A 27,755-nucleotide genomic window follows, 5' to 3' on the forward strand; every position below is an offset into this window, starting at 1 on the left:
CCTTCCCATTCTTCTTACTGCTTGAGGAACATATTGCTTAAAGAAAGATAAATTCATAACCAGATATGCATTTGATGTATAGGATTGAATGTAATTTAAGTATTTAATCATGCTGCTGAAAAGTCTATGAAAAGTTTAATGGTTCTTAATATAATAACTATACTTTGTATTAATGAAGTTATTTAGACACATCATCCATGTTTTTCTTCTCCCTTTCTTGCCATCAGCTTTTACAATGGGTTGCAGACTAAATAAATTGGAAAAGCATGATGACAAACGGCCTGGAAACATCTATTCCACTTTGAAGAGGCCCCAGGTTGAAACGAAAACTGATATTTTCTATGAATACCACTTTCTGGATTTTACAACTTTAAGTAATGGTAAGTCGTTCCTCTTTTCAACATACTATACATATGTAAGTCAAAATGATAAAAGCTCAGCTTTAAAAGTTTTAACAGCATTGTATCAGTTCTATATATGGGGAGAAGCAAAGTTTTTGTGGCTGGAAGCTGTGCTCTTTAATTATATTATTGTTTTTGACAGGTAAACATTATAGTAAACAGAGCAATGATATAATAATTGATGTGCAGAAGTGGAATTATATGGGTTCTATGAGGTAGTTTGGAATTTTGGATCCAAATAACAAAGACATTATTATACAGAAAATGCTAGGTATTGCTCGTAATGGATTCTTGAATTTGGCTAAGTTGTCTCCAAAGTTCCTTCCAACATTCATATTCTGTGATTTGATGAAAGAGGAGGAGAGATCTGATTTTCATTGTGCCCATGAAAGAGAGAAATGGGGTACAAAGTAGCTATTTATTATTAAAAAGATGACATGATACATTTGTCAAGTAAACTTAGATAACCTTTAGATAAACAATTGTACAATTGTCTTTTAGCACTTTTCATATATACATTCAACAGTTCTGTGATTTAGCCTAAAGAAAAGAGTTATATTTCTGTGAGGCAATGCAAAGTATTTGAAGCAAAACCAGCATTTGCAGTCAATAATTTATATTTTGTGTACATATATTTTTTGTACCTACAAAACTACTTTGGTTATTTATAGCTTGTAACTCTCATATTGAATACATAAGAAAGTTTTCCATAGTTTGTACAAATTGACTTGTTATGTTGCAGTTTTTTAAAACTTGAATGATTGAAATGTAAATTATGAAAACATATTATATATATTCATGTATCGTGATGGTGATGGTGATGATGATGATGATGATGATGATGATGATAATAATAATAATAATAATAATAATAATAATAATAATAATAATAATAGCAGCAGCAGCACCCAAGGTGCCTATTACTATTGGTACTACCCTTGCTTGTCTTTGCCACAGTTGTTCTATTTCTATTTGTAGGTCTTTTTATTTTGTTATCTTCTCCAGTTTTTTCTCTTGTTTTCTGCTGTCTCCAGACACTGCCAAGTCCACTATCCAGACATTTGTCTTTCTTGTCGACAATTGTTAAGCCCAGGGTGTTATGTGGCAGGTGCTTGTCTGTCTGAATTGTAAAGTCCCAGAGCAATTTAAGAAAGTCATAGAAAATGAAAATGTTAAATTGTTCTGGGACTTTAGAATTCAAACAGACAAGCATCTGCCACATAACACTCTGGACTTAACAATTATCGATAAGAAAGACAAAAAAGTCTGGATAGTGGACTTGGTAGTGCCTGGAGACAGCAGAATAGAAGATAAAGAACTGGAGAAGATAAAAAAAACACAAAGACCTACAAATAGAAATAAGATGACTGTGGCAAAGGCAAGCAAGGGTAGTACCAATAGTAATGGGCGCTTTGGGTGCAATCCCCAAACAACTGAAGCACCACTTGGACACCATTGGCATTGACAACTTCACCATCAGTCAATTGCAAAAGGCGGCCTTACTAGGAACAGCTTCTATCCTATGACAATATTTGTAATACCATCAATTCAAACATCCACATCTGCCTATTCCAGGTCCTTGGTAAGACCCAATAGGTAGACGAAATGCCAAATCCAGTCTGAACATCTGGCTGACTGTGCGATGATCCATAATAATAATAATAGAATTGGAAGGGACCTTGGAGGTCTTCTAGTCCAACTCTCTGCTCTTTTGAGTTTTCCTTAGAAATTTATAATTCTTATTTTTATTGAATATAATAATCTCAAACTAAATTGTGTGTTTTAAAATTTACATTATAATTCAAAGATATGATACCATTTCTTGACCCATTCAGTATTGTTTCTTTTTAAAAACATTTGCTGTCTTAAAATAGCTTATATGAAATGAGAGTCTCTGACTGAGAGCATAGTCATATAAAAATGCTCAGATTTGTGACTTAGCTGGCATTATTTTTGGAAAATTAAATTCTCTTCATTCAGTTGTAGCATTAAAGGTTTATTACTATTTTTACTTTGTAGGAAAAGGAAATGTAGAGTCTATAAAAATAGAATCTGCTTCCTGTTTAAATTTCAAAGTATGCAAAATGAGGCTAGTAACCATTGTGCAAAATAATAATGTGAATTTTGTGTCATGTCAAGAAATTATATCATGTAGCTTATAACAATACCTATTTTCTAGACATTTTAAATTTGATCCATTTCCTGCTTAAATCTTTTAAATTTTTCAGATTTGCTTTGTCTTTTAATATTGGCAAACTTCAAATATATGAGCTAAAATAAAATAAATGCAAAGGAAGGTAATGTAATCCACGTGCTCTGGGTTTTGTGTAATTGGGTTCAAAGTGAAAAAATGTAGATTATATTGATGTAGTTAAGAGTTTTTTAGAGGGGAATAAATTAAAGCTCATATAATCTTTTAACATTCAGTTATTTTTTTCCAATCAGTTCAAGTGAAATTTGAGCCTGGGTGGCCTGGATGGGGGATAACAGACTTCAACTGAATCCTGATAAGACTGAATGGCTTTGGGTGCACAGGCTTGCCAGGATCTTTGACTCTGGATGAGGTGGCACTGCCCCAGATAGATCCGGTCCACAACTTGGAAATTCTCTTGCACTTGCAACTCCTGCTCAAGGAGCAGATGGTAGTCATGGCTAGGAGAGCTTTCACACAAGTTTGAATTATGTGCTAGTTGTGGCCTTTCCTGGATCAGGATTCTCTGTGCTCAGTTACTCAGTCCCTGAGTAGGATTATTATAATGGGCTCTACCCTTGAAGTGCATCTGGAAGTTAACAGCTGGTGCAAAGTGCGGCTGCATGGGCAGTTTAGGGACTATCCTTGAAGAGCATCTGGAAGCTACCGCTGCTGCAGAGTACAGCAGCACGGACAGTTTTGGTGGCCCCAAGAATGATCCCTGCTGGTCTGCTTCTGGGTGCAATTAAAGGTGTTGGTGATCACATTTAAAGCCCTTCACGGCATGGGTCCAGGCTGCTTGAGGGACATCTCAGCTCACTGGGATTGGCCTGTCCCACTCCTACTGGTAGAGAAGTCATGCTCCGGGCCCTATCAATCCAGTTATTTCAGCTGGTGGGGTCCAGGAGGAGAGCCTTCTCTGTTGTTGTTCCTATCTTTTGGAACATCTTGCCCTCTGATGTGAGGCTGGTCCCAACTCTTCTGTCCTTTCATAAGGGCAGAAGACCTGGCTCTGCCAGTTGGCTTGGGGCCCCAATGGTGGAGCAACATAGTGGAAGTAGTTAATTGAGTAACAACATATTCCATCTACCTCCACTTTCCCCCTGCCCTCCCCATGTGACATTAGAATTTAACATTTGGTTTAAATTTATTTATGTTTTAATGTATATGCATAAATACACTTTATGACTGTAAGCCACCCAGAGTTACCCTGTGCTAAGATGGGGGGCCAATAAATTTTATAAATAAATAAATATTTGTCAGATTTATTTGTCAAATAAATAACCAAAGTGTGCATTGCCCAATTTCAAACCTCAGAGTTGAGTAGTACTGGCTATAGTTACTATGTGTTTATAGATAGGTTAACTTTGTACAGTATAAAACTATTTGCTTATTGAGAAATTTTGGATAGAGTTTCTTACGGATACTTTTTTATTCCCATAACATCTTTATTGTATTAATGTGCACATGTTTATCATATAAAATGCTTTCTATCCAAAGGTTTTCATAGGCCCAAGGTGTTGTTTCCCCTTACCATAATGAAACCTTAGATAATCCTAGATGGAATATAATTGCTAGAATAAGGTATTGTAGAGCTGCAAGAGTTACACAATTTTAAAAATATGGCTTTGTTAAATATGGCTTTGTTAATATACTGTCATATGCCTCAACTTTGATAGCTGATTGCAATTTTTCCTATAAATAATTCTGACACTGATTATTAAAAAAGGAATGGTATGTAACTAAATAGACGAAGAATCCTTACTTAGGACCCAATTTCTCTTTTTTTGTTTCTGTTTCAAGTGAAATAATCTTAGTAACACACAATTTTTATTCATTTTTTTCAATGGTTGTTTTGCCAAATTATTTGAATATCTTACTTTCCAGTGTTAGGAGTAATATAATTACATTATTTCAGTAAAAAAGCAGAAGAAATAAGAGATAAAATAAGTATCCTGTTAGTTTCTCATCCTCAGTATTCCATCTAGCCCATCTTTCTTTTTTCTTTCTGTATCAAGAAAAGTGTAAGAGTGGAGTAACAGGCTTAAGTGTAAAGTAGACCAGTGATGCTGTGTAATTAGTTTCTGGCCCTTTTGCATTAAGTACCCAAGTGATTTGAACTCTGGTGAACAGAGTATTCATTCTAGATAGATCAACTGGAGAGAGAATCATAATCTCATGTAGCACACTTCCCCATTGCATATAAAGATTGGCACAAATATGGTGTTGCAATATCCTTTTTCTTCTATTTCTTCTCCCCAACCTATGAATGAAACAAATATACATTCTCCTTGGATATTAGTCATATTTTCTCCTTAAGCTGAAAGTATCCAGCATCAGTTGTAGGATGTATAACATCTGGGATACTTCACTAGCTATTCTATCAGCAGTGCTGTCAAGTGATCTGTAGCGTTTGGGATTATCTAGGTGCTTATTGGTCGTTTCAGGCTGATATGGGCATGCTTCTTCTGTTCTGGTGCACGATCAGCTTCATCTGTTCTGGTGCACGATCAGCTTCAATACCATTCTGCTGTTGTCTTTCACTGTGTCCCTTGTGGCTTTGGTTGTTTCCTGCCTGTCTTGTTTTTGGTGTTCTTAGTTTGTCAGCACTGCACTTCCTTTGACAAAACAAAATCGGGCTCAAGAGTAAAAACAAAGCAATTAGTGTGGAAGAGAGTTAACTAAAGAGGCAGGTGTGAGCATCCATGATGGTGGTGGGGCAAATGGTTAATGCACATGGATGACTATAATATCATGCAGAAGCTGCAATTTATTTTCTTGCATCTAATTTTAGGACACATAAGAGCAGCATTTGCACAATGATGTGGCTATAAATAAAGTCATTACGGTGTTATCATGATTTATTATGGATGCTGCTGTAGCAAGCTTTGCAGGTTAATTTCATGTGGTCATATGCAATGCTGCAGGGAAAGACAAAATGGGGAGAGTGAAGATTGACAGAATAGGCAGAGAATGAGCAAGCAAGCAACTAAGGAAACAAGGTTGGAGGAGAAGAAGATAGAAAGAAAAATATGGGCAGGGAGAAGAGGAGCAAGGGAAAGAAGCTGGCTTTGAGTTAGAAGGTAATCATCTTACTCTCAGCTGCACTGGAGACCAGGCCAGGAAAGCTGAACCTTCTTAATTCCTCTCACCAAAGAGTGAATGAGTGCAGCCTTCATCACCAAATGGAAAGCTAGCAGTGGTTTTAATGGACAGTAAAGCTATAATTGTGCAAAATGGAATGATAATTAAATTGGCTTCTTACATGTTCTGAACTGAAGAATCGCTTTCCAGTCCTGAGTTTTCATTTATCCAGGGAAAGGTCCATCAGCTCTAAAGTGTCAAGACATTTCTCCCATTGCTGTAGTAAATGTTTACCTGTGATGTCTAGTGATATCTAGAAGAAGGGAAATTAAGCTGGAGGAAACAATCATCCCTTTGTTTAACACATCCCTCAAGTATATAATCAGGAAATCATCAGGGCTAAAAATATGAAATATAGGGAATGGCAAAACTGACAATAAATTTCATGCTGGCATAATTTTGTGCCAACTCAGGGATGGATAGATGCCTCTTAATTCAGTAGGAAGAAAGATCCATACAAGGTCATATATACATCTCTCCCTTGCCAAATGCTGCTGATTGAAGATATGACCGTTACTTATCCCAGTTGCAAAAAAGGGGGTTGCAAGTAGCTCCTATAGGAATAATATGTTATGATTGAACTATTATTTCTGGCATTTGGCCATTCTGATAGCTGGCACATTTTGAATGCAAGGAATTCAACTTTTTCAGCATGGCAATTGCTGACAGTTCTTGGAATTGAAGTAATGTATAAACATCTGTAGTACAGACAGATTGGAGAAGCTTAGCTTAAATGATCCATTATGAGTAGCAAATAGGAAGAAAAATCTGCAGAGAATTATTATAAAAAGGCAAATATATATATATATTGTGTGTATAAATTGTATGTGTGTGTGTACACACACATTCTGAAATGATCTAGTACAAATTCTTTTGTAACAGCTAATTTGGATTATAGAATGATTTTAATAAAAATGAATTTCATAGTGGGTAAGAGAGCATGGCTTATATTGGACAGCTTCAGTGCATGCTTCATTAGTAAGTCTGGGCATGGAAGAGTGCATCTTTTTCCTATATTCACTTCTCTCTCCAGTGTATCAGAAATTAATACTGCCCATTCCTGTTTTCTGTTATACAGCTTAGTTATGAAACTATCCCAGGCTTCTATTTATGTACTGTTTTTATGTCTACAATTAGTCTAAGAAACAAAGTTTCAACCCAATAATATTTATTTTCAATTAAGCAGAATAGTCTCCTTGGTACTTCTAAATAGCTAATCAGCAAATTGTAAGGAAAGCTTTTTCAGTAACTCTGCATATACACAGATGAATGTAAAAGTGTCGTTATACACGGTAAGCACTTACTTGCATATAGAAAGATGTACAAACTTACTGGCTTAGTTAACAAACCATGGTTATATATGTGAACCTACTATTGCTGGACAAAGTAATCTAATTTAATAATAGGTGCTTCCATGTCTCTTATTTCTTATACTGTTCATTTCCTCATGATCTGGATAGCCCCCACCCTGCTGGTGTTTTAAAGGGTTTTGAAGACCTGGCCCTTAGCATAGTCTTTTGGTAAGGGTAAGTACACCCCACCCCCAAATATGTGGATTTATTTTTGTTTTTGTCCACTTCGTTGGCATCCTTGCCATCTTCATTCTTCATTTTTGTCTGTAATATTTTTGCGGTTTTAATCACTTTTATCTCCTTAGGATCAATCAATCAATCAGAATAGAGCTGGAAGGAACCTTGGAGGTCTTCTAGTCCAGTCCCCTGCTCAAGCAGGAATCCCTATATCATTTCAGTCAAGTGGCTGTCCAGTCTCTTCTTAAAACCTCGAGTGATGAAGGAGTTAGACAGTATATAAATTTAATTAATAATAAGAAAAATTATTCGGTTAAGCATAAAGCTGCTAAGGCAGATATATCGTTAACAATTTACATATAATTCAGGTTACATACCTAAGTTTGTGATTTGGCTTGCTCAACCTGAGGTAGCAGTTCATAAGAAAATACACACACAAACAGACACACACACATATCCATACACATGTTTCCATATTATTTGAGAAGTACAGTACACAAATTGGGATAATTTTTTTAATAACCAACTAGGTAAATTTGCAGTTTGGAGATTATGGCCAAGGTCCAACATGTGCATTTTGATAGATCATCTTGCAATAATGAGAAATTGCATAAACACCCACACAACTGCTGCTTGATAGACAGATGGTTAAAATCTTTTTTCCCAAGTGGTGACAGCTTCCCTACTGAGAGAAGATGGGAAATCTTGTCTTTTGACTAAGAGTTAATGTAAACCAACTGATTACATTATTCTCATGGAGGGGAAAAATAAACTTTAGTGAATGTCACTAATGAACCAACCAAGATAAATTGTAATTGGTTTACCTGAGTAAGCAATACACATTTTATTCCATATGGTATGGTTTCATTGTTCTTATGTTCATTTCAGACTGAATGAATTGTAGTTTTATTTAGAATTTGTTCTGCTTCAGCAAGTAGACTATGTCAAGCTCCTCAAAACATGGAATACACATACAAGTATGCTCCTGCAAAATGAATTATCTTCCTTTGTTCCCCAGTAATTTTGTGTGCACTCTGAAACATCTCCTTAAGGGGTGGAAAACTTTAAAGAAAAGTATGGCAATGTGATAAGAAAGAGAGTTTGTAGTTGATGGAAGGTGAGATGACAAATGAGTCAAGTATAGTAGTGCAGGGGTCCCCAACCCCCAGTCTGTGGATTGGCACCGGACTGCAGCATGCTAGAAACCGGGCCGTGCAGACAAGCAAAGCCCCATCCATGGGATGCAGGCAGCATGCGAAACCACGTCCCCCTCTGGTCCTCAGAAAAACCTATCTCCACAGATCTGGTCCCTGGTGCCCAAATGTTTGGAGGCCACTGCACTAGAGACTTCCAGCCTTTATGGGCAGTACAGCAGTATTCCATAGTTAGTAGTATGAAATGCTTTGGAGAAGTTTAATAGTGGGTGTATACTTCCCCGTGAAGGTTCAGATGATCATCCACCAGAACTATCAGTGCTTTTTACTAGTCTTTGCTTTCCTGGATCACTAGGCACTGAAGCCACTCTCTTGTATCTTTGTTATCTCTGAGTTAGACTACTACTATAGTTCATCTTTTTATTGTGGTTGCCCCTGAAAAGCCCTTAGAAGCTGTAGCTGGTGCAGGTACTTTCCTACTGAATGATAGTCTTTTTAAAAGTATTACATCTATCTTGTAAAAACTGTATTTGCTCATTGCCAGTTGGTTTCCAGACCCAGTTCAGAGTGCTGGTGATAAAAGCCTGCATAACTTGGACTCCTGTTACCTCTAGGTTCATTTCTTCATGTAGAATCTGCTTGCCTGAAATGCTTTAGGAAAGAAAAAAAATACTGCAAATGTCTAATCCAAGAGAAATCGGAGGGTTTGGATTCTAGAAAATGATATTCTCAATAGTAGCCCTCTTACTTTAGAACAGCATTCCCCTTATGGTTCTCATTTCTATGCTCTTTAAAAAAAAATGGATATGTTCAGTCAGGGCAAGCTTACCTAGCAATTCATTTTCAGTGAATAATTTTTATTAATTATGTTTTAACCAATGTTTTTGCATATCTAGTAAATAATATCTACACATACTGTAAACTGTCATTTCAGTTAGTTGAAGATGCAGAAAACTTGATAAATTTTCCCTACTTCCTTGAATTTTTTTTTATAAACGTGGAATATCTTTGACAAAGTGAAATAAAGTTAATATAGAATTAACACTTAGCTGTAACTTAGCTTTCCTTCTCAGAGTTAGTTTAGAATCTGGAACTATGTTGTTACAAAATTCAGTGATTTTAAAAATAACTTTAGATAATGTCATTACCTTACAATATTAAAATTAAAATTAAATGCCACAAATGAAATTCGAACTGTATTATAAAAATGCAATATTTATTTTATTTATTATGTACATCTATTTATATAGCCATCCATGTTGTCATTGTGACTTTGGGCAGTAACTGTAGAATTAGAGTCCCCGAACTCTTTAGATCATTGACCCCTTCATGAAGTTTCAGATTCTTCATTGACCACCAAACATTTATTATAGGAAAATAATTTAATACATTCTACTTTAACTAATTCAGGCAGTCCTTGATTAACAACCATTCGTTTAGTGAGTATTCAAAATTATACTGAAAAAAGTGATTTATGACTGTTTTTCACACATCCATTGGTCACGTGATCAACAGTCAGACACTTGACATCTGGTTTGTATTTATGATGGTTGCACTGTCCTGAGGTCATGTGGTCATCTTTGGCGACCTTCTGAAAGCAAAGTCAATGGGGAAGCCAGATTCAGTCAATTACCATAACTTAACAACAGCAGTGATTCACTTAACAAGTGTGGCAAGAAAGATTGTAAAAAGGGGCAAAACTTGCTTAAATGTCTCGCTTAGCAAAATTAGCAAGCAAATTGTGGTTCAGTTTGCTTGCTAATTGTGGTCATAAGTCGTAAGGACCACCTGTAGTACTACTTGCTATTACTACTATTAATAAAAAATAATTGAAAATGAGCAAGATAAACTGGGATTTCTGAATACAAAGAAAGAAAGCATTGGTACATAAAAACCACAGTTTTAACTGTGATTAAAAGAAGAAAGTGTGGATAAGTGATGTGGCAATAGCAGAAGTTAATAGAATAGAAGACAAAGAATTGGAGAAAATCACGAAGTATCAATATCTGAAAATCGAAGCTGAAAGATTATGGCACAAACTGATAGTGATGATCCCAAAGATTATTAGCATACTGAGTGCCATATCCAAAAATCTTGGACATCACTTTAGAAAATCTGAACATTGACAAAATTTATATTACTGTCAATTACAAAAAGCCACATTGCTTGGATCCATACAGATACTATGCTGATACATTATGACATTCTAGATTCTTGGGAAGAACTTGATGTGAATGAAGGCCGAGACCAGCTAAAAAACTGGCAGCTGTGATTTCAGGTTGTTGAATATAATAATAATATCAAGCCCTTAGATCAGGCATGTCAAACTCACGACATCGCGTGACGTATTGTGACTTTTCCCATTGCCAGCAATGGGGTGGGCGCGGTTTCAGCGTGACGCATCTGTCCCGCGGGCTGGCAGTTTGACATGCCTGCCTTAGATAGTCCCATCGAGCCTTGAGGTCAATATTGACCAATTTGGGAACCCTGGATTAAAGCCAACAAAGAAAACAAAAGCAAAAATTAAAATAGTCTAATAATGACATCTGAGGATAATCTAATCCAGTCTACACACCTACAGTCATATTAATAAAAGTCACATTGATAAGCTCATCCAAAACTTAGATATATGTCTGATAGAACCCCAAATCCTCAGTGACTTAAGAAATGCCAGGAGTAGAGTTAAGATAAAAAAATAAATGGTTATTACAACACACATATAGAATTAGAAAAACCCTTCCAATATACGTATGTATAATTGCACGTAAATATTTATTAAATATTTATCCAAGGTGGTAGTTTGAAAAGAAAGCATAGAACATTCTAAGGCATTTGGGATCTGATAAAGTGGTTTGTGTACAGCTGAACCTCCTGCAAAAAAAATTAATTCAATTACCTATTAATCTTCCTTTGATATAATGCTTTCTCTTGTAGCTGGAAATGTCACAGATTATCTTCCCTAGTTACCGGTAATTTATTTTTAAATTATAGTCTCCTTTTAATCAACTACCATTTCTTTCCATGCCTCACATGGGTCTTCGTTTTTTGATTTCTCAGTTTCTCATGCTATTTTAAGCAATTAACATCAACTACGTATATGGCAAACTTTAACACTGCAGTGTGATTAAATAAAGCAGTGTGAACTATCCGTCTTCCAACAGTACTTCCTAAACTAAGTGAATACAGATACAGTTATAAATTATTGTGTCAAGAATAATATACAGTATTAATTTACTCACAATATTTAGATGACTGATATATTTTCCAGGCAGTATATAAAAAAAACAAATTGGATGTTTCATATTTTATCACTTTTATTTTATACTGTGTGATATTCCGTAATGAACTTCCTCTGTGATATCATAATCTTTGAAAAAATGAATGAATAGCAAAAATGTACATCATTTTAGGGAACATCATAGGAACCATATTTGGTATTAGCTTTGAAAAGAAATGACATAGTACACATAATGGTTTTAGAACATCATCACAAACATCTAGCCTTGAAATTATAGAATTAATAAAATTTTAGGGTTCTAGAAAATTATTTAAAAATTGGCAGTATCAAACTTTAGGTTTCATCTTGTTTTACTTCTAAGCACAGGTATGTGCTCAAGCTAAAACATCTTCAGTAAATCCTTGTTATGAGGAGAAAATAAATTTCAACACATGGAGATTTTCAGATAAGCTTAAAACAGGCTTTTGTAATTTCATCCAAATAGGCAACATTTTCCCTTTGTTATTGTGATTAGATATTCCATCTGTATGTGCCTGTTTGAATTTTCTCTGTTAAAAAATTGTAAAACAACAGTTGTATGTAACAGGTGGCCAACAATTTTTAATTATATCTAGAATTACAATTAAATAAAACAGTTACAGAAAAAAGGATCATCAATCTCTTTATAGACAACTTTTTAAGATGTTTATGAGATATAATCGTGGTAATAAATGCCCTAGAATAGATTTTAAAGACATTGCAATTTTTCTTACGTAATTGGAACTGGTCTCATCTCATGATGTTATTTCATTTCCATTTGTGTCATATTATAATACGACTAACAAGCCCCTGAAATATGATAGTACAAAATACAATTTTTTACATTACATTGCTTACAAAAATATAATTTCAAAATGATAAGCAAACATGTAAAGTAGCCATGGATCATTGTTTCTAAAGATTGCTTAGTATCTAACCACCCACTCTTTTTCTCTCTCAACAAATGATAGCATAACTGACAGGAAGTGTAAGGGGTGCAGTTTGATAACAAAAAGTCAGACAATAATGAAGCATTTTATTCCGTGAACATGTGGTGAAGAACAATGAAAATAATCTTGCAAATATGTTTTAATTTTAGCTATTGATCATTTGTAAAGCTTCATCAAGGCAGTCAACCCAGCTGGTTAAAAAAAGAAGCAAAGCTAAAGAGAAAAGACAGATGCTGTTTCTGAGCACAGCTTTCTGAAATAAACACAATACAGTACCAAAATAAAAATTATTCTGAAACAGTTCCAAACTTCACATAACAGCAGCTTAACAAGAGACTGCTTATTGTGCCATTCTTTCCCTCTTCTTTTCTCTTTTCTTTCTTTTTTCTTTTTCAGATGCAGAGTACAAGTAGAGGTCAGTTTGTTTTGCATTTTAATAAACAGTATGATGGGAGGTAACAAATTAATTCATACAATAACACTCTTTGTTATTCTTATATAAGAAAGTGGTTGCAATCTTATATGGCAAAATGTATCAGTAGCAGACTGATTTTTATTCTTTCATTATTATCTGCATCATCCCTTAACTTCTTCAAGACTCTATCAGTTTAATTTCCAGACTTCATACTTTATCCATAATTTTCAGATTAATTTCTTTTGATATTTTCATTTTTAAATAGGTGACATCTATGGGACTTCTTCGTATTCAAATGTCTTAATCTTTTTAATGTGTGAAGGCTCCCTGTTATTTGGAATGAACTTTGTACAATGACTATTATGAGAACTTGCTGAAAAGTTTGTTGCTTGGCACATCTGTCAAATTTCAGCATAATGATCAAAGATACAGTTCATATGAGAAGCTAATGAGAGTTTTTCATTCCCTTCTAAGGTATTTCTTTCCTCGAGGAAAAAAAAAGCTGTATCTGATCTTTGGAAATGTGCGGTCTCTGATTCCTTTTTAATATTTTTTCTTTGTACTATTTTGCATGAATTGCTGACAATAACATTTCAGTTTACAGCTATACAGATCATTTGTACTCCGGTTTGTACCCCCCCCTCCCCAAATGGACAGGAGCAAAAATGGGCTTTATTAAAATAAATGTCTTATACATAGATAGGAAATGTAAAATTTTAGCTTGAGCTTAAATTCAAGTAGTTTCATAGATTATTTCATATACAGAAATTAAGATACAATAATGTGTTTTACTCCTCATTCTTGGATACGACATAAGCAAAGTAGATTGGGTTGAAACAGTAAGACGTAGGTCTATTTGAGATCAGTGGATGAGATTGTAATCATTTGGAGTAAAATCCTAAATCAAAATACACTGACTAAAGAGGATGGAAGCATAAGTAATGTCTGTCATCTGAAATCTCTATTTTCATTTCAAAGTACTTGGTGCCAATTCATGATTTGCCAATAAGACTATGTCAGAACAATAGAGGGCAATGTCAGAAGTGCAAAAAATAAGTGCAAAAAAGTCCAGGCATGGGAGGAGTCAAGTTATATTTGTCCGAAATGGTGTAGGGTTTCCTGCCTGAGCAGGGGGTTGGACTCGATAATCTCCAAGGTCCCTTCCATCATCATCATTATCATCATCATCATCATCATCATTATTATTATTATTATTACGTACAATTTCCAGTCAGACTCATGGGTTGTGGGAACAAAGAGTCAACCTCTCTAAGTATTTATTAGCACGTTGAATCCTATGGGCATTCCACTCCAAATTTCTTCCCTTTGAATTCTGATCTGAGACCACTTTGAATTCAGCATAAATGTGGCCAACAAAATGTTACCTCTAGTAATTTAGAATTGGGCAGTCTGCATGTCTGAGCAGTAATGTGTGCACAGGGATTGCTTTTTAATGGTAAATCTAGTTTGTACTTTCAGTTTGTAGATTCGTCCATGAAGTTACCAGGTGCTGCTTTCAACTTGAAGACTTTTAAGTTTATCTTATCTTGCACCTATTTTTAGTCTTGTTCACTGCTAAAATCCATTTGTCCTTGGTTTGCTCTTGTATTTACAGCTGTGCAGTTTCAAGGTCTTTGTGAACCACAAAAAAGATTTGGAGGGCAGGTGCTGATTATGGACTGCTCATGATTTAAAGTTTCAGGTGCTTAGGTGGTAATAAACAATGCCCTTTTACTGTTCCAGAAACAGTAATGTAGTAGAATACTTGCATAACATATTGGATTTGTTGAGATTAATAAAGGATTTTAAAGATGTAATTCGTTACACAAGTTAACTTTGTATAGCAGAGAGCTAGCGGTTGGACCACTATCAAGCTTGCTTGTATGTTGTGTTGATAATTGTTATTGGTCATCTTGAGTGCAGAAGAAAAATGGAATAGGAGTATAATATGTGATATGTTTCAAAAATTGCCTGCTATCTCTCTCTAATAAGATAGCATGGAAAGATGACCTATACCACATACATGGAGCTCAACATAGAATCATAGAGCTGGAAGGGACCTTAGAGGTCTTCTAATCCAAATCAAGAGTTATTATTCCATCTCAGACAAATAGTTGTCCAATCTTTTTTTGAAACCACCAAGGATGATGCACTCACAACTCTGAAAGGCAAGCTGTTCCACTGACTTATTGTTCTAACTGTCAGGAAGTTTCTCTTTTGTTCCAAGTTGGATTTCTTTCTGGGTATCTTCCACTCATTGCTTCATATCCTGCCTCCAATTTTATTGTTTGTTTTGTGGGGGATGAGACTTTACTGGGTTTTTCTTTGCTATTGCTTTCATCTTCATTTCTTCATCCTCCTATTAAGAACATGAATGCAAAATCCAATACAGTAATGTATCTGGCATTTGAAATAAATTTTGGGTTTGATACTCTCATTAGCTGCATTTTGGCACTTTTCATTGCATCACTCAGGCACCATGATTTAAAAGCCAACTACAGCTCATACAATTTGCATTTCCTAATATTGTGATAGGGAGATATTACAGGTTTGGGGTTTTATTTCTGCGTCACAAAACAGATTACTACTAACAATATGGAAGAATAGTAGCTGTTTAAATGGGTTAGTGCAATTATATTTGTCCAATAACACTCAGGCCTTGCTGTCCTTTGACCTTAGACCTTTCCTAGCCTGCTAGAAACTGCCATTGCTGTACTTTAAGGTATATTTGCATCCAAATTGATTTTTTAAAAAGTTTTCCAGTGTCTGCTGAGGGCATTGATCATATTGGCTCCATTAGCTGATTTTATAGTATTTGCTGAAGCATATATAAATACTTTTTAAAAGCTGCCCTGTGAACTGAACACAACAGAGCTTGGAGGCTTTAGCCAATCATTTTTTCTTCCCATGAGAAAAGTCATAAATTCTTATATATAGTGTATGTCAATATCATTTAAATATATTGTAGCGGGATCTCTTATTATACCGTACAATACTTAACTAGTGTGTTAGAACTGCCCAGCAATGGGAAGACTTGTTTTTGTTCCCTAACCTGAGCTCCAGAGATCTTCAAAAGGCAAGTGCACTATTGGTAACTTGAGGTTAGGAGTGGGAAGCAGGCACCCCAAGGGGCAGGAAGCAAACCACAGGCTGCCTTCAGGGAATGGTGGAAACCTTGGGAGGCCCAGATCAGGGCCTGCACTATACCTCCCAGGACTTCCACTGGAGCCCTGAGGCACACCAAACTTAATGACCTACATCAGTGATGGCAAACCTTTTAGAGACCGAGTGCCCAAACTGCAACCCAAAACCCACTTATGCATCATCGAGTGTCAGGTGGGTGTGGCCCATTGAGTGGGCGTGGCTGCAGTGGTAACGGCAGACTGGGTGGGACTAAAAAGTTCAATCAATCAATTCCAACTTTGTAAAATCTTTTTTTCCCCCGCGAAAAGTTGAAATTGATTGATTTATTGAACCTTTTTTTTTTTGCACACGGCGGCGGAGGCCTAAAGCGAAAAGGGTTTATAAAACCCACTGAAGGCCTAGGACTGGGGCGATAGCACGCGTGCCCACAAAAAGGGCTCTGAGAGGGCTCTGACACCCGTGCCATAGGTTCGCCACCACTGACCTACATGTTCATTTAATGACTGCATCGGGGAGAGCTGATGGCTTAATGGCCATCACAGTGTCTGACCATAAAGGGCAGGTTCAATTATTATCATGAGTCAAGGACTAGCTATGTAGTATACTGAATAAAATCTTGACATTATTGGAAATAATAGTCTGTATGTTATAACTCTTCTCAAAATTTTCAACGTATTTCTAAATAAAATAATTTAGGTAAAGATTTTATTAATAACAGCTAAGTTTCTTTCGCCCCCTGCTTACTCCAAAGTACTTCAGTATAAAAATATCAATAAGAGAAGATATATTAGTAGTTTTATTAATAAAGGAGTCCTTGTGCTCTCTGAGCTTGGTTGTTTTCTTGCAGATGTTTCATTACAACTAGGCAACATCATTAGTGCTACTACTATTAATGCTACTATCATCATTAGTAGTAATGATGTAGTAGTGGGGTGTGCTCTCAGTTTATATTCTAGTGGCTTGCCCTGGGGCAGTCTTAGAGATTCTTTGGTTGGGTTTTTGACTTAATTTAATTAAATTAAACATTGGAATTTAATGGCCATATTTGAATAGGTTCGTTGGTCAATAACCAACAATCATAGGAGCTGTATGTGCCTGAGCATTTTAAGTTGTAGGATCAAGATAATAAAACTAAAGAATCTTCGCAATGAAGTACTAAACAAGTGGGTGATCCTTTCCTCTTGACATTCAATTTTTTGGCTTCATTTGCACTCTTCCTTTCCCCTTTCATACCAGATTCTCTGTCAGTGATGTATACTGTGATCTCCCTAAAGTGTTATTAACTTTAGCAGGACGGCACTGTCACATATGCTTAAACAATTTCTCTGAATTTTTACAAACATTTAAAAAGTCAATTAATATATTAACAAAATCTAACACGCTTTCACTTCTTTTTTAAAAAACAAACAAACCGGTAAATAAAGTGCAAAAAATATAAGCATTGATAATTACTTTTATAACAATCTCTATTCACAAAACTGTTGTATGTTATACCATAAACATCTTGGCATTAAAATATGATACATTTCTAAAAATGGCCGCTGATTCACATGAGGTAGAATTTAATTGGTAGTCCCAGGGTTTCATTATTTCTAACTTTGTTATAATTGTGAGCTTAGGTCTATCTATACAATATTTTTCTGATGACTATTATACAATTACAATAAAAAGGAGCTCACAGGCAACTCTTGCTTAACAACCATTAATTCGGTTACCATTTGAAATTACAGCAATGTTGAACAGATAATACTTACACCTGTCCATGAAGTTAATGTCTATTGCAGTAGCTGTCCAGTTATGTGATAAACATTTGGATATTTGGTGGCTTACCCGGACTTACAATTGCAGGGGTGCTTCAACAACCTCTTCCATTTTTCTCCCCCCTCCATCTCTGACCTCTTGTTTATCCTTCACAGTGGCATTCCTGGGAACGTAGCACTGGGGTTGAAGTAGTTTGGCCTTCAGCAATCTTAACCAATTGCCACTGCCTTCAGGCTCTACTTCAGCCCCAATGTGAGTGGCATTGCTGCTGAAGTATTACCTTGAGCCCTGTGTTGCAGCCAACCAGCTCTGTACCCCAGCATAAAGTTCCAGCCATCCCCATTGTGCTTTACTTCACATACCCTGCTATGCTATGCCCAGCTGATCTTTTGTGTCTTCCTTCCACTGCTGATAAAGCACACCTGGCTTGACTCTATGTGAGGTAGCTGCTGGCTACTCTAGATCTTTTTCCTGAGGTCACGCATACCTTTCTCCAAATAGTACAGACTGTTCTCATGATATTTGATAAATTCCCTTTGATTGCAAGTTTGTGTGAAGTTTTACTGTTTAGATAGATAGATAGATAGATAGATAATTATATTAAATATATATATATATATATATATATATATATATATATATATATATATATATATATATATATATAGAGAGAGAGAGAGAGAGAGAGAGAGAGAGAGAGAGTATTAATTCTATACAGTAGATAATGCCTGAATCATGATTTGAAATGCAAACACAGTTAGAGCACATGGACCCTTGCAGTTAGAGCCACATTTTCCCCCATTCGGTAATAGATGTAATAAAGAGGATGCCCTGAGATCATTGGAGAAAACCAATAACAAATTTTAAAGACTTTTTGTACATTTTTAATGTTCTTACCTATCATGGATTCTGTTCTCATCCTTAAGCTTGCCTCAGCTTTGCCCCTTCTATTGCTACAATAGCTGCTTTGTATGCTCACACAAAGTGATATGGCAGTGATGTACTTTATGATGTCTATCAATTTTCTTCATTGATATCAACAGAAGATATTTTAAATCTCAGGGAAGTGCTAGGGTTTGGGTTATGGTTTTATAAATTGGGTTACTGAAAATGCCCTCATTTTCCATTTTTAAGATCAGCTTATGTCAGTGGTGGCTATTGTATTTCACAATGTGGCTTTTTTTTTTAGTTTTTTGTACTGAGAAAAAATATACTTGTAAATGTTTAAAATATTAATAATTGCAGAGAATAATTCAGATCTATTGATAAATCTACCTTTTTTCCCCCAGCAGAGTTACCAAGATCAGCAGTAATCAAGCTGTCTTCCTTACGTGATCTTCCACTTCAACTGCAAGACTTCTACTATCAGGGCTTCCGTTTGGCTGCTATCTATTCCTTTCTGCACCCACCTAATAAGAATGAGAAGACACTTCAGGAGCAAATCTTCAGGGCTGTACTGATCAAGAAAATGGAAAGGTAAACTGACAAAGAGATTTCCTGCTGAACTTTGACCCAGGTCAGAAATTATAGCAGTGTCACGTTACTATTTATTGCACTAAGCATGAACATTTCTATAGTCTTACCATGTTTTGTGTGTTTAAGAATCTGTAGATTGGCAGCATTGTCTGAGGATAACAAGCTAAAAATGTGTTTCATATTTGAGTCAGCCTTGGGCATAAAGTTAGGAAAAATTTCTTATATATTTCTGCTTCTTATTGTGACAGTGTTATTTAGTTAAGTGCAGCCTGAAAAAGCATTTTGCTCTTGAATATTTTCAGTGTGTTTTTAATGGTAGGCAATAATGAAATGAAAATATTTCATATTCATATTAATTGAAATCATCTTTCAATTAACAATTTTTCAATTCTGTATCTGCATAAATCTTTTTTTTAAATAGGAGAATGGGTTGTCTTTGATTTCTGTAAAAAGAGTGAATGTTGATATATGCAACGTTGAGAGATCATGAGAACATTTGAAAAAATAAATTAGAGTTACGAAAAATTCAGTGAAACTTGAGAATTTGATAAACCATATTTTTAATACCAATGACTCAGGAAATCTTCCTCATAATTTTTTTGGATAAAAGATGCACATTTTGGCAATCTCAAGAATTAGTTTTTAGGGTGATAAATACAATCTGTATATCACCCGTGCTAGTAAAAGAAAAATTATATATTTTATTGTTCTTTGAAGAAAAAGATGAAAATATTAAAAATAAAAACACTATCATATTTATGCTTGTAGCAGCAAGAGCATCTGTAGCCCACAAATGGAAGAAAAATTGCATGCCAACTTTAGACATTTGATATTATAAATATTTTAAAGGAAAAAATGATAAATACAGGATACTCTGATAATTTCTGCATGTGTGGTAATATATGACAGCATTGGTTCACTCCAGGTACTGTTGGCAATACCGGGATCTTGGAGATGGGCATTTTCAATGGCTGTGCCTGATACGGTATTTTTCTTTGCACTCTGAGAGAGTACTATCTGCCACTACCTAGGATTAAACTCTCAACCTTCCAAATGGGAAGCAAGCGTCTTCACCACTAGACCATCACACCACTCTTTATATACAGCCCACTATATATGTGGCCCACTAAAATGATTTTTTTCTGCTTTCCAATATTTTTTTAAAAGTCAGTAAATTTACCATTGCAAAATATTGCCATTGTCAGGGAAACCTCAAAAAATTCCTTCATCTCCTGATCTTACTATTGCCACCTACTATTAGCCACCAAAGAGCTGATTAGCTTATCAGGCATTCCTTTGCGACTAGTGAATAATAATCCTTCACCAAAGCTAGAAACATACCGTAGTTAGAAATATTTGTCCTCAGTAACATGCATTTATAGGTTAAAGATGAGTAAACATTTTGAAGGGGAGGGCTTTTATTAATCTTTTATAAAAAATAATTCTAAACTCCAAATTTTGACTAGCTTTCACAGCCAGAAGATATTTCTAGTTTCACTTTAGCTTAGGTCACGGGTTGGCAACCTGCGGCTCCCAGTCCGCAGCCGTTTTTAAAGTAAACATCTTTATCACAACTGCTAATTAAATGGCACTTCGTTGGGCCAATGCCAATCCCAGCTCTTTCCCATTCTTGCCCTAAAAGTGCATCAGATGCATTTGCTTCCCTCACAAACAACTGTTTTGAGACCCTTCTCTTCGCCGTGAAAATGTCATATTGCTTCACGGGTGTGCTTTCTCGCTTCTGGAGAGGCGCATTAATTTAAAAAAAGAAAAGCCTGCATTCACAAGTTCGGCTTTGCAAGGTGCCACCCTGAAGGGTGACCAAGAAAAGAAGGGTGCAAAGAGCGGTTAGGATCCTGCAGGTAGTGGCTGCAACCAGGGGCTGGACATGCATTTGCAGGGATCATGGGGAGCAGGGCACAGAGCTCAGGGACTGGATTAGATACGCCCCAGCCATGATCCATGGAACGAACGGGGAGTTTTCTCACGTGTGGGCAGAGAATGGATGTCGGGGAGCTGGAAGAGATGTCTCAGTCCCTAAAGGAGACGCGGCGACCGTTTCTTAAGCGCCCCCGCTGGGGATTGCAGCCTGGAAGATGCACACCTGTTTCTCACCTGCTTGATATGGGCATCCACCAGGTTCTCCATGATTTGGGCCACCAGGAGGGCGATGCTGGCGATCAGGAAGGCTGGCGCCAGCATGCCCAGCATGACAAGGCAGACCCATTTCATCGTTGGTCGGGAAAGAGGCTAGCCGGAGCCCAGGGACTTGCAGTAGGCCAGGAGAAGGGAGTGAGCGCCCGGCCACTCTGCTGCGCAAAGATGCCCAGCCCGGGAGAGAGTGCCGGGGGTGATGATGGCGGTGATGATGGCGCCTCCTCCTCCAAAGGGGCATCTCCCGGCTCCGAGGGGCGGAGGCAAGCTGGTCTGCTTTGCCCAATGCTTACTTTCGCTTTCCAAAGCAGCTTCGGCATCACCCGGCCAGCGCGCTTGCTCGGGAGGAGCTCAGCCTGGATCGGCTGGTGGGCAGGTCGCGCGTCCTCCTGGCTGGCTGCTCTTCTCCCGCCGCCCCAGTTGGCATGCTTCCAATTCCCCACCCCCCAAATAAATAATAAATAGAAAAGGCCAATTTTAAAGGTTGTCCAGCTAAAAGGGAGGAAAGAAGCTGGGCTGCAGCGTCCTGAAAAGGCGAGCAGGCAGCGCTTCTGCACGGGCTGGTTGGGCTTTTGGCAGGTTTCGCCTGCAATTAAGGCAGGGCGAGGTTTTTGGCTTAGGGGAGGCTGAGGGGGGAACTGCTTGTGGAGGCATGTGTCTGCTCACATAAGTGCGAATGTGTTTCTTTTGCAGGGAGGCTGCTTTGCTGAAGGTTATATCTTTCTTCCTCTTCCTTCCTTCCTTTTCTTCCTGTTTTCTTTCTTTCTCTTTTTTCCTTCCTTCCTTCCTTCCTTCCTTCCTTCCTTCCTTCCTTCCTTCCTTCCTTCCTTCCTTCCTTCCTTCCTTCCTTCCTTCCCATATTCTTCCTGCCTTTCTTCTTCCTTTCTTGTCTTTCTTCCTTCCTTCCTTCCTTCCTTCCCTCCTTTCTTTTCTCTCTCTCTCTCTCTCTCTCTCTCAATAAGCAAACAATCTGGGCTCTGACTGGCTGCTCCGCGCTTCCTCCTTCTCCCCCCCACACAAGTAAACTGCATGCAAAAATCCCACAAGATCTACCAGCAGTGTTTTCGCTCCTAAGTCAGCCTATGTCTTTGCACACGCACAGACTTAAACGGAGGCTTCCAAACCTGACACGCATACGCATGTGGATGTCTGCAACTAGTCGTTGCAAAAAATAGGGGGGAAAGGGGGAAAGTGGGTGTGACTATTTAAAGACCCCCACTTTTCCTTTCCTTCTTCCTCTTTGGCAGTGTTGACTTCTGCTCCTCCAATCCTGGCTGCACCTCACAGTCCCTGCCTGCCAGCCGCTGCATTTGACTTTTCTTTCATTTGCTTGGCGGACTAGGGATAGAGGCGCCCCCCTGCTTCTTTCCACTTCTGCCGCGGTGATTTCTGAGAGTGGGGAGCAGCTGCCTGCTGGGCAAGCCCCAAAAGCTTTCTTCCTCTCCCCGATCTTTCCTTTCTTGCTTGCCCTCTGATATAGGTGTCTGCTGGGTTTCCTCAACCTCCTCCCCCCCCCCGTTTATTTTAATCTCACCACCACCTCCCTCTTTCGCAAAGTTGACATTCTTGGGACTCGGACCTTGCTCGCTCCCAGAGTCATTTGGCGAAGCTTGAAGGAGAGGCCACCTGCTCCCACCTCCCATGGAGGAGAACTGCTGCTTGCTTGCCCTCCCAGTGAAAGAACCCAAGAGAGCTGGAAGATGTCCTTTCTCCCACTTTCCGCTTCTCATCTTCTCATTTCCGAGCACCCCTTCCAGAAACCAGTCGGTTGAGATTGCAAACTCCTCTCCATCTTCCCCCTGGGTCTGTGGATTCCGGCTGAGTTTATTTTCTTTATATAAAAAAAAATTAAATAGAAATCCTTCGTTTTCACTTGAGATGGTTTTCACAGGAAAACTGGTCATTGATAGCAGTTACATGTGTGGCTATGGGTTACAAATATGGCTCCCTTGGTTCCTGCTTCGGCATACATATTTTCCAGTGAAACAATGACCGAGATAGGAAGATCATTTTATTATTATTTATTTATTCAGAACATTCTGAGTAAAAAGGATTCCTCTCATTCAAAGAGGGAACCGCAATCCTCAGCTTTCAGTCCCTCTTATAGTTAACACATCAAAGAAAATGCAAGAGAAAAGTTGATTGGATAAGACAAAAGTAACCCCTCCTTTTGATAGAAAATCAGTTACATGGAATCAAACATGTTACATATTTGCAGCCCATAATATCACACATGCTCATTTAAATGAATTTTGATAAAAATGGGCATAAAATTTATGATGTTAATGAGGAAAAAAGTCATGAAGAGACAAACCAAATATCAATTACCGCTAACAAGCTCTCTCTTATCAGAAGATAAACTCCAGGTGTCCTATCCTGACCTGTGGAACAAAGACAGTTTTTTTATCTTGTAATTTAACAACGTTAGAAGTTATCAATCAAACTATTAACATCATTTTTAAAAAGACAAAAATAAATTAAATTAAAATACAAAATACCTATGTTAGCCAGCATTACATGAGGTTATTTTATAGGATTCACCTGATGTGGTATTTTTTAAACTTGGCAACTTTAAGATTGTACTTCTACTGCCTGCTCGCTCAGTAAATCTCTTAAATTTGCCTGTTTGAAAATACTAATTTGTAAGGAGCTTGGAGCTTTTTGAAACTGAACAGTATATAAATTGCAGTAATAAATACTAAATAAAGAGTTTTCAGTATATTGTGGCATCTTGTACATATTGCTAGACTATGTACTCTTTAATTTAGTTTCTCCCAAGCTGAAATATTCTCCAAATGTGTGTATTTTAACTTCCAGAACTTTCAGTCAACATCTCAAATTTATCTTGTAATTTAACAACGTTAGAAGTTATCAATCAAACTATTAACATCATTTTACAAAAGACAAAAATAAATCAAATTAAAATACAAAATACCTATGTTAGCCAGCATTACATGATGTTATTTTATAACCTGAAAATGGCCAGATCAAGAAAGGTTCTTCTAGCAGAATGAAGTGTTATTGTTGGTGCTGTAATTCAGTGTTAATTATGAACTCAGAAATACTCATAACAGGCAGCTTAATAAAAATAGGCCAACAGGTTGAAGTTTAATGCTTTCAAATTCAGAGTCATTCCAATTAAAGTATCATAGCCAGTAATAAACTTTAAAGTAAGTTAAAATATGATTCAAATTTTGTAATCTCTTACATCAGGCATATTTTTTTTTCATCTTCTGATTCTTTCTAAATCATACTGTGAATTTTTTTAATTTTATTGTTATCTTATAGTAGAATAATCATATTATTAGTACACCATTTGCCATTTAATGCTATATAAAACTTTGTTCATGAACAAAGGAGACTAAATTACAGACAATTTTGCTTTTATACTTCAATATTTCACATACAGACTCTCTCACACAAATATAAAATCACCAAGTCTCCAGCCAAACAATCTCATTATCACCTTGTGTTTCCAATGCTTTCTGTATAATAAGAAATAATGCCTGATACGCACATAAGGCCTTGAAATGAATTGATGAAAATCCAAGATTTGTTTTTAATTATGAAATACATATCAAAGGTTGATGAAGAAGTTTCAGAATTATAAAAAAAGAATTTTGTTGGTGACAGGTATAAAGAGGTTGTAGATACAAATTTTCATCCAGGGACTGCTTGTTCTCAGTGATTCTCACATGACAGAACAGATTCACACTGATTTACACTTTCAGAAAGCCCTGAGCAAAAGCGGAATTGCTAGGTGGCAGTAGCTTATTAGAGGGCCTGTCTCTTTTACAATTTGATTCACTTCAGGCATATTGCTAGAATAAAAACATGAGGAAGAAGTATATCGCTAAGATGGAAATAAATATAATAAAAAGGTCATTTATGGTTTCAGAGAAATACCTTGGCAATCTTGTTTTTTTGATAATCAGATAATCACTTTTGTGTGTTTAACATATCTTCTTCCATTTGATGATGATGATGATGATGATAGAGTTGGAAGAGGGCTTGGAGGTCTTCTAGTTCAGCCCTCTGCTCAGGCAGGAAACCTTATATCATTTCAGCAAATGGTTGTCCAGTTTCTTCTTAAAAACTACCAGTGTTGGAGCATTCACCGCTTCTGGAGGCAAGTTGTTCCACTGATTAATTGTTCTATCAGAAAATTTCTCCTTAGTTCTAGGTTGCTTCTCTCTTTGATTAGTTTCCACCCATTACTTCTTGTCCTGCCTTCAGGTGCTTTGGAGAATGGCTTGACTCCCTGAGATATTGGAACACTGCTATCATGTCACTCTACAGGCTAAGGCTGAGGGAAATGAGCTGCAGGAGGCTCCAGGCGAGAACCAGGAGCAGCTGCTACCTATTAGCAATAAGGAGGAGGTAGCGTCCACATTTCTTCCTGGTCCAAGGACACATAGAGCAGAGAGAAGACAGGCACAACGCCAGTCAGCAACCTCACCTCTCATGAAGGGCTGCACTGGCATTGCCCTGAGGCCCAGCTCTGTGCCTTGTGTGCTTGTGCCATGTATCCTGCCCTGTTTGACTCCTGGACTGCTTTCCTGGACTTGATGTATGCCCTCTCAGTTACCCAGTGACTCTTGTTATATTGAGCTTGGAATCCAGACCTGCGCAACGGGTGATTTCGAAGGACCTCTTGGGGGGAGTGTTGAATAAACACCTGTAGAATTCTTGCCATATGTGGGGGGAGGAGCTGGGCAGCACATTTAGTGACCATTCGAAGTTACAACAGCACTGAAAAAAGTAACATGACCATTTTTCGCAGAACTATTGCTGCATCCCCATAGTCATGTGATCAAAATCCAGATATTTGGCAACTGACCCATATTTATAACAGTTGTAGTGTCCTGGGGTCATATGATCACTTTTTGCCACTTGCTGACAAGCAAAGTCAATGGGGAAGCTAGATTCATTTAATATCTATGTTACTAACTTAATAACTGCAGTGATTCACTTAACAACTGTGGCAAGAAAGGTCATAAAATGGGGCAAAACTCACTTAACAACTGTCTTGCTTAACAACATACATTTTGGGTTCAATTGTGGTCATATAAGTCAAGGACTATCTGTACTGGAAATACGGAACAATGAAAGAGTCATAGAACGTCAATTCCAATTACATAGAATATTTATTTAAAAGTAAGATTAGAAAAGAAGAATTAATATCTTTTGAGAGTAGCGGGGCAGTTTAACATTTATATATCTGGAACATTCTGCCAATATACTATTCACCCATCTAGGCATAGGCTATTTTAACAGAATAACAGAGTTGGAAGGGATCTTGGAGGTCTTCTAGTCCAACCCTCTGCTGTGGCAGGAAATATATTCCATTTCAGACAAATGGTTATCCAATCAATTTTATAAACAAGGTTATTTGAGCAGATTACATTACATTGTAGTACATGACATTGAGTCTCTGGTTTGAGATCAGAAGCCAGGGACATAGAATGGGGTTTGATTCTACTGTAATTCTGGTGCCTTTGGTGATTTCCATCTGATCATCAAATGAAAATCCCTCTATGACATGTGTGTTGTATTATTAACTTACATTCCTTACAAAGGCAATTAATAATAAACATTCTCACTTATTAAAAACTGAATTGCACTTGATCTTCATCCTGCAATCTCAATTGCTACCCATAAAAACCTCACACAAAGTAAATTGTAAACTAACATAATATGTTTATTATTTTTGCCTCCAGGCAAAATCAGTAAATGTACTCAAATCTTGTAAGAATCCAGGAGACTTTGAGGCTAGTAATATAATATAACAGAGCATTTGAATGTATGAGCCAAAAAGAGCAACTTGGTTTGTAAGTGCTGAATGTTTATTGTATCAGTATTATGACTATATTAATATTAAATACTAATACTAAACAAAAATCAGAGGATCGCAGTAAAATTTGGGATAAGGAAAAAATAGACCCATTACATTTTTGAAGATTTTTAAAGTAAAAAAATAAAGTTCTCCAGTACAGGAGACGGAGACTCCACCAATGGGTTTCCTTTGTCTGCCTGCTCTTGAGACCAAGTATGCAAAACTTGTCACGCCCCTTCCTGCTGGTAATCCAGTCTTAACTTGGTCTCCGCTCTTGATGACTCGTTTTGGCTTGGCTCTCTGCTAGATCAGGTTAGACAAATACAAATACCATTGGTGAAGTC

At 37.0% G+C, this 27,755-nt stretch overlaps 1 protein-coding gene across 1 annotated transcript in view; it reads left to right on the plus strand.

Moving 5' to 3' along the window:
- Positions 1 to 235: 235 nt before the first annotated feature.
- RFTN1 (raftlin, lipid raft linker 1) overlaps positions 236 to 27,755 on the plus strand; it is an 85,441-nt gene continuing 57,921 nt past the window's right edge. Inside the window, exons 1-2 of the mRNA XM_015810744.1 lie at positions 236 to 380; positions 19,235 to 19,421. Of these exons, the coding sequence (XP_015666230.1) occupies positions 236 to 380; positions 19,235 to 19,421 (332 nt within the window). The remainder of the gene's footprint in view (positions 381 to 19,234; positions 19,422 to 27,755) is intronic.

The sequence above is a fragment of the Protobothrops mucrosquamatus genome, unplaced genomic scaffold (assembly GCF_001527695.2).
Source record: "Protobothrops mucrosquamatus isolate PMUCROS unplaced genomic scaffold, P.Mucros_1.0 scaffold18, whole genome shotgun sequence".
Lineage (NCBI taxonomy): Eukaryota > Metazoa > Chordata > Lepidosauria > Squamata > Viperidae > Protobothrops > Protobothrops mucrosquamatus.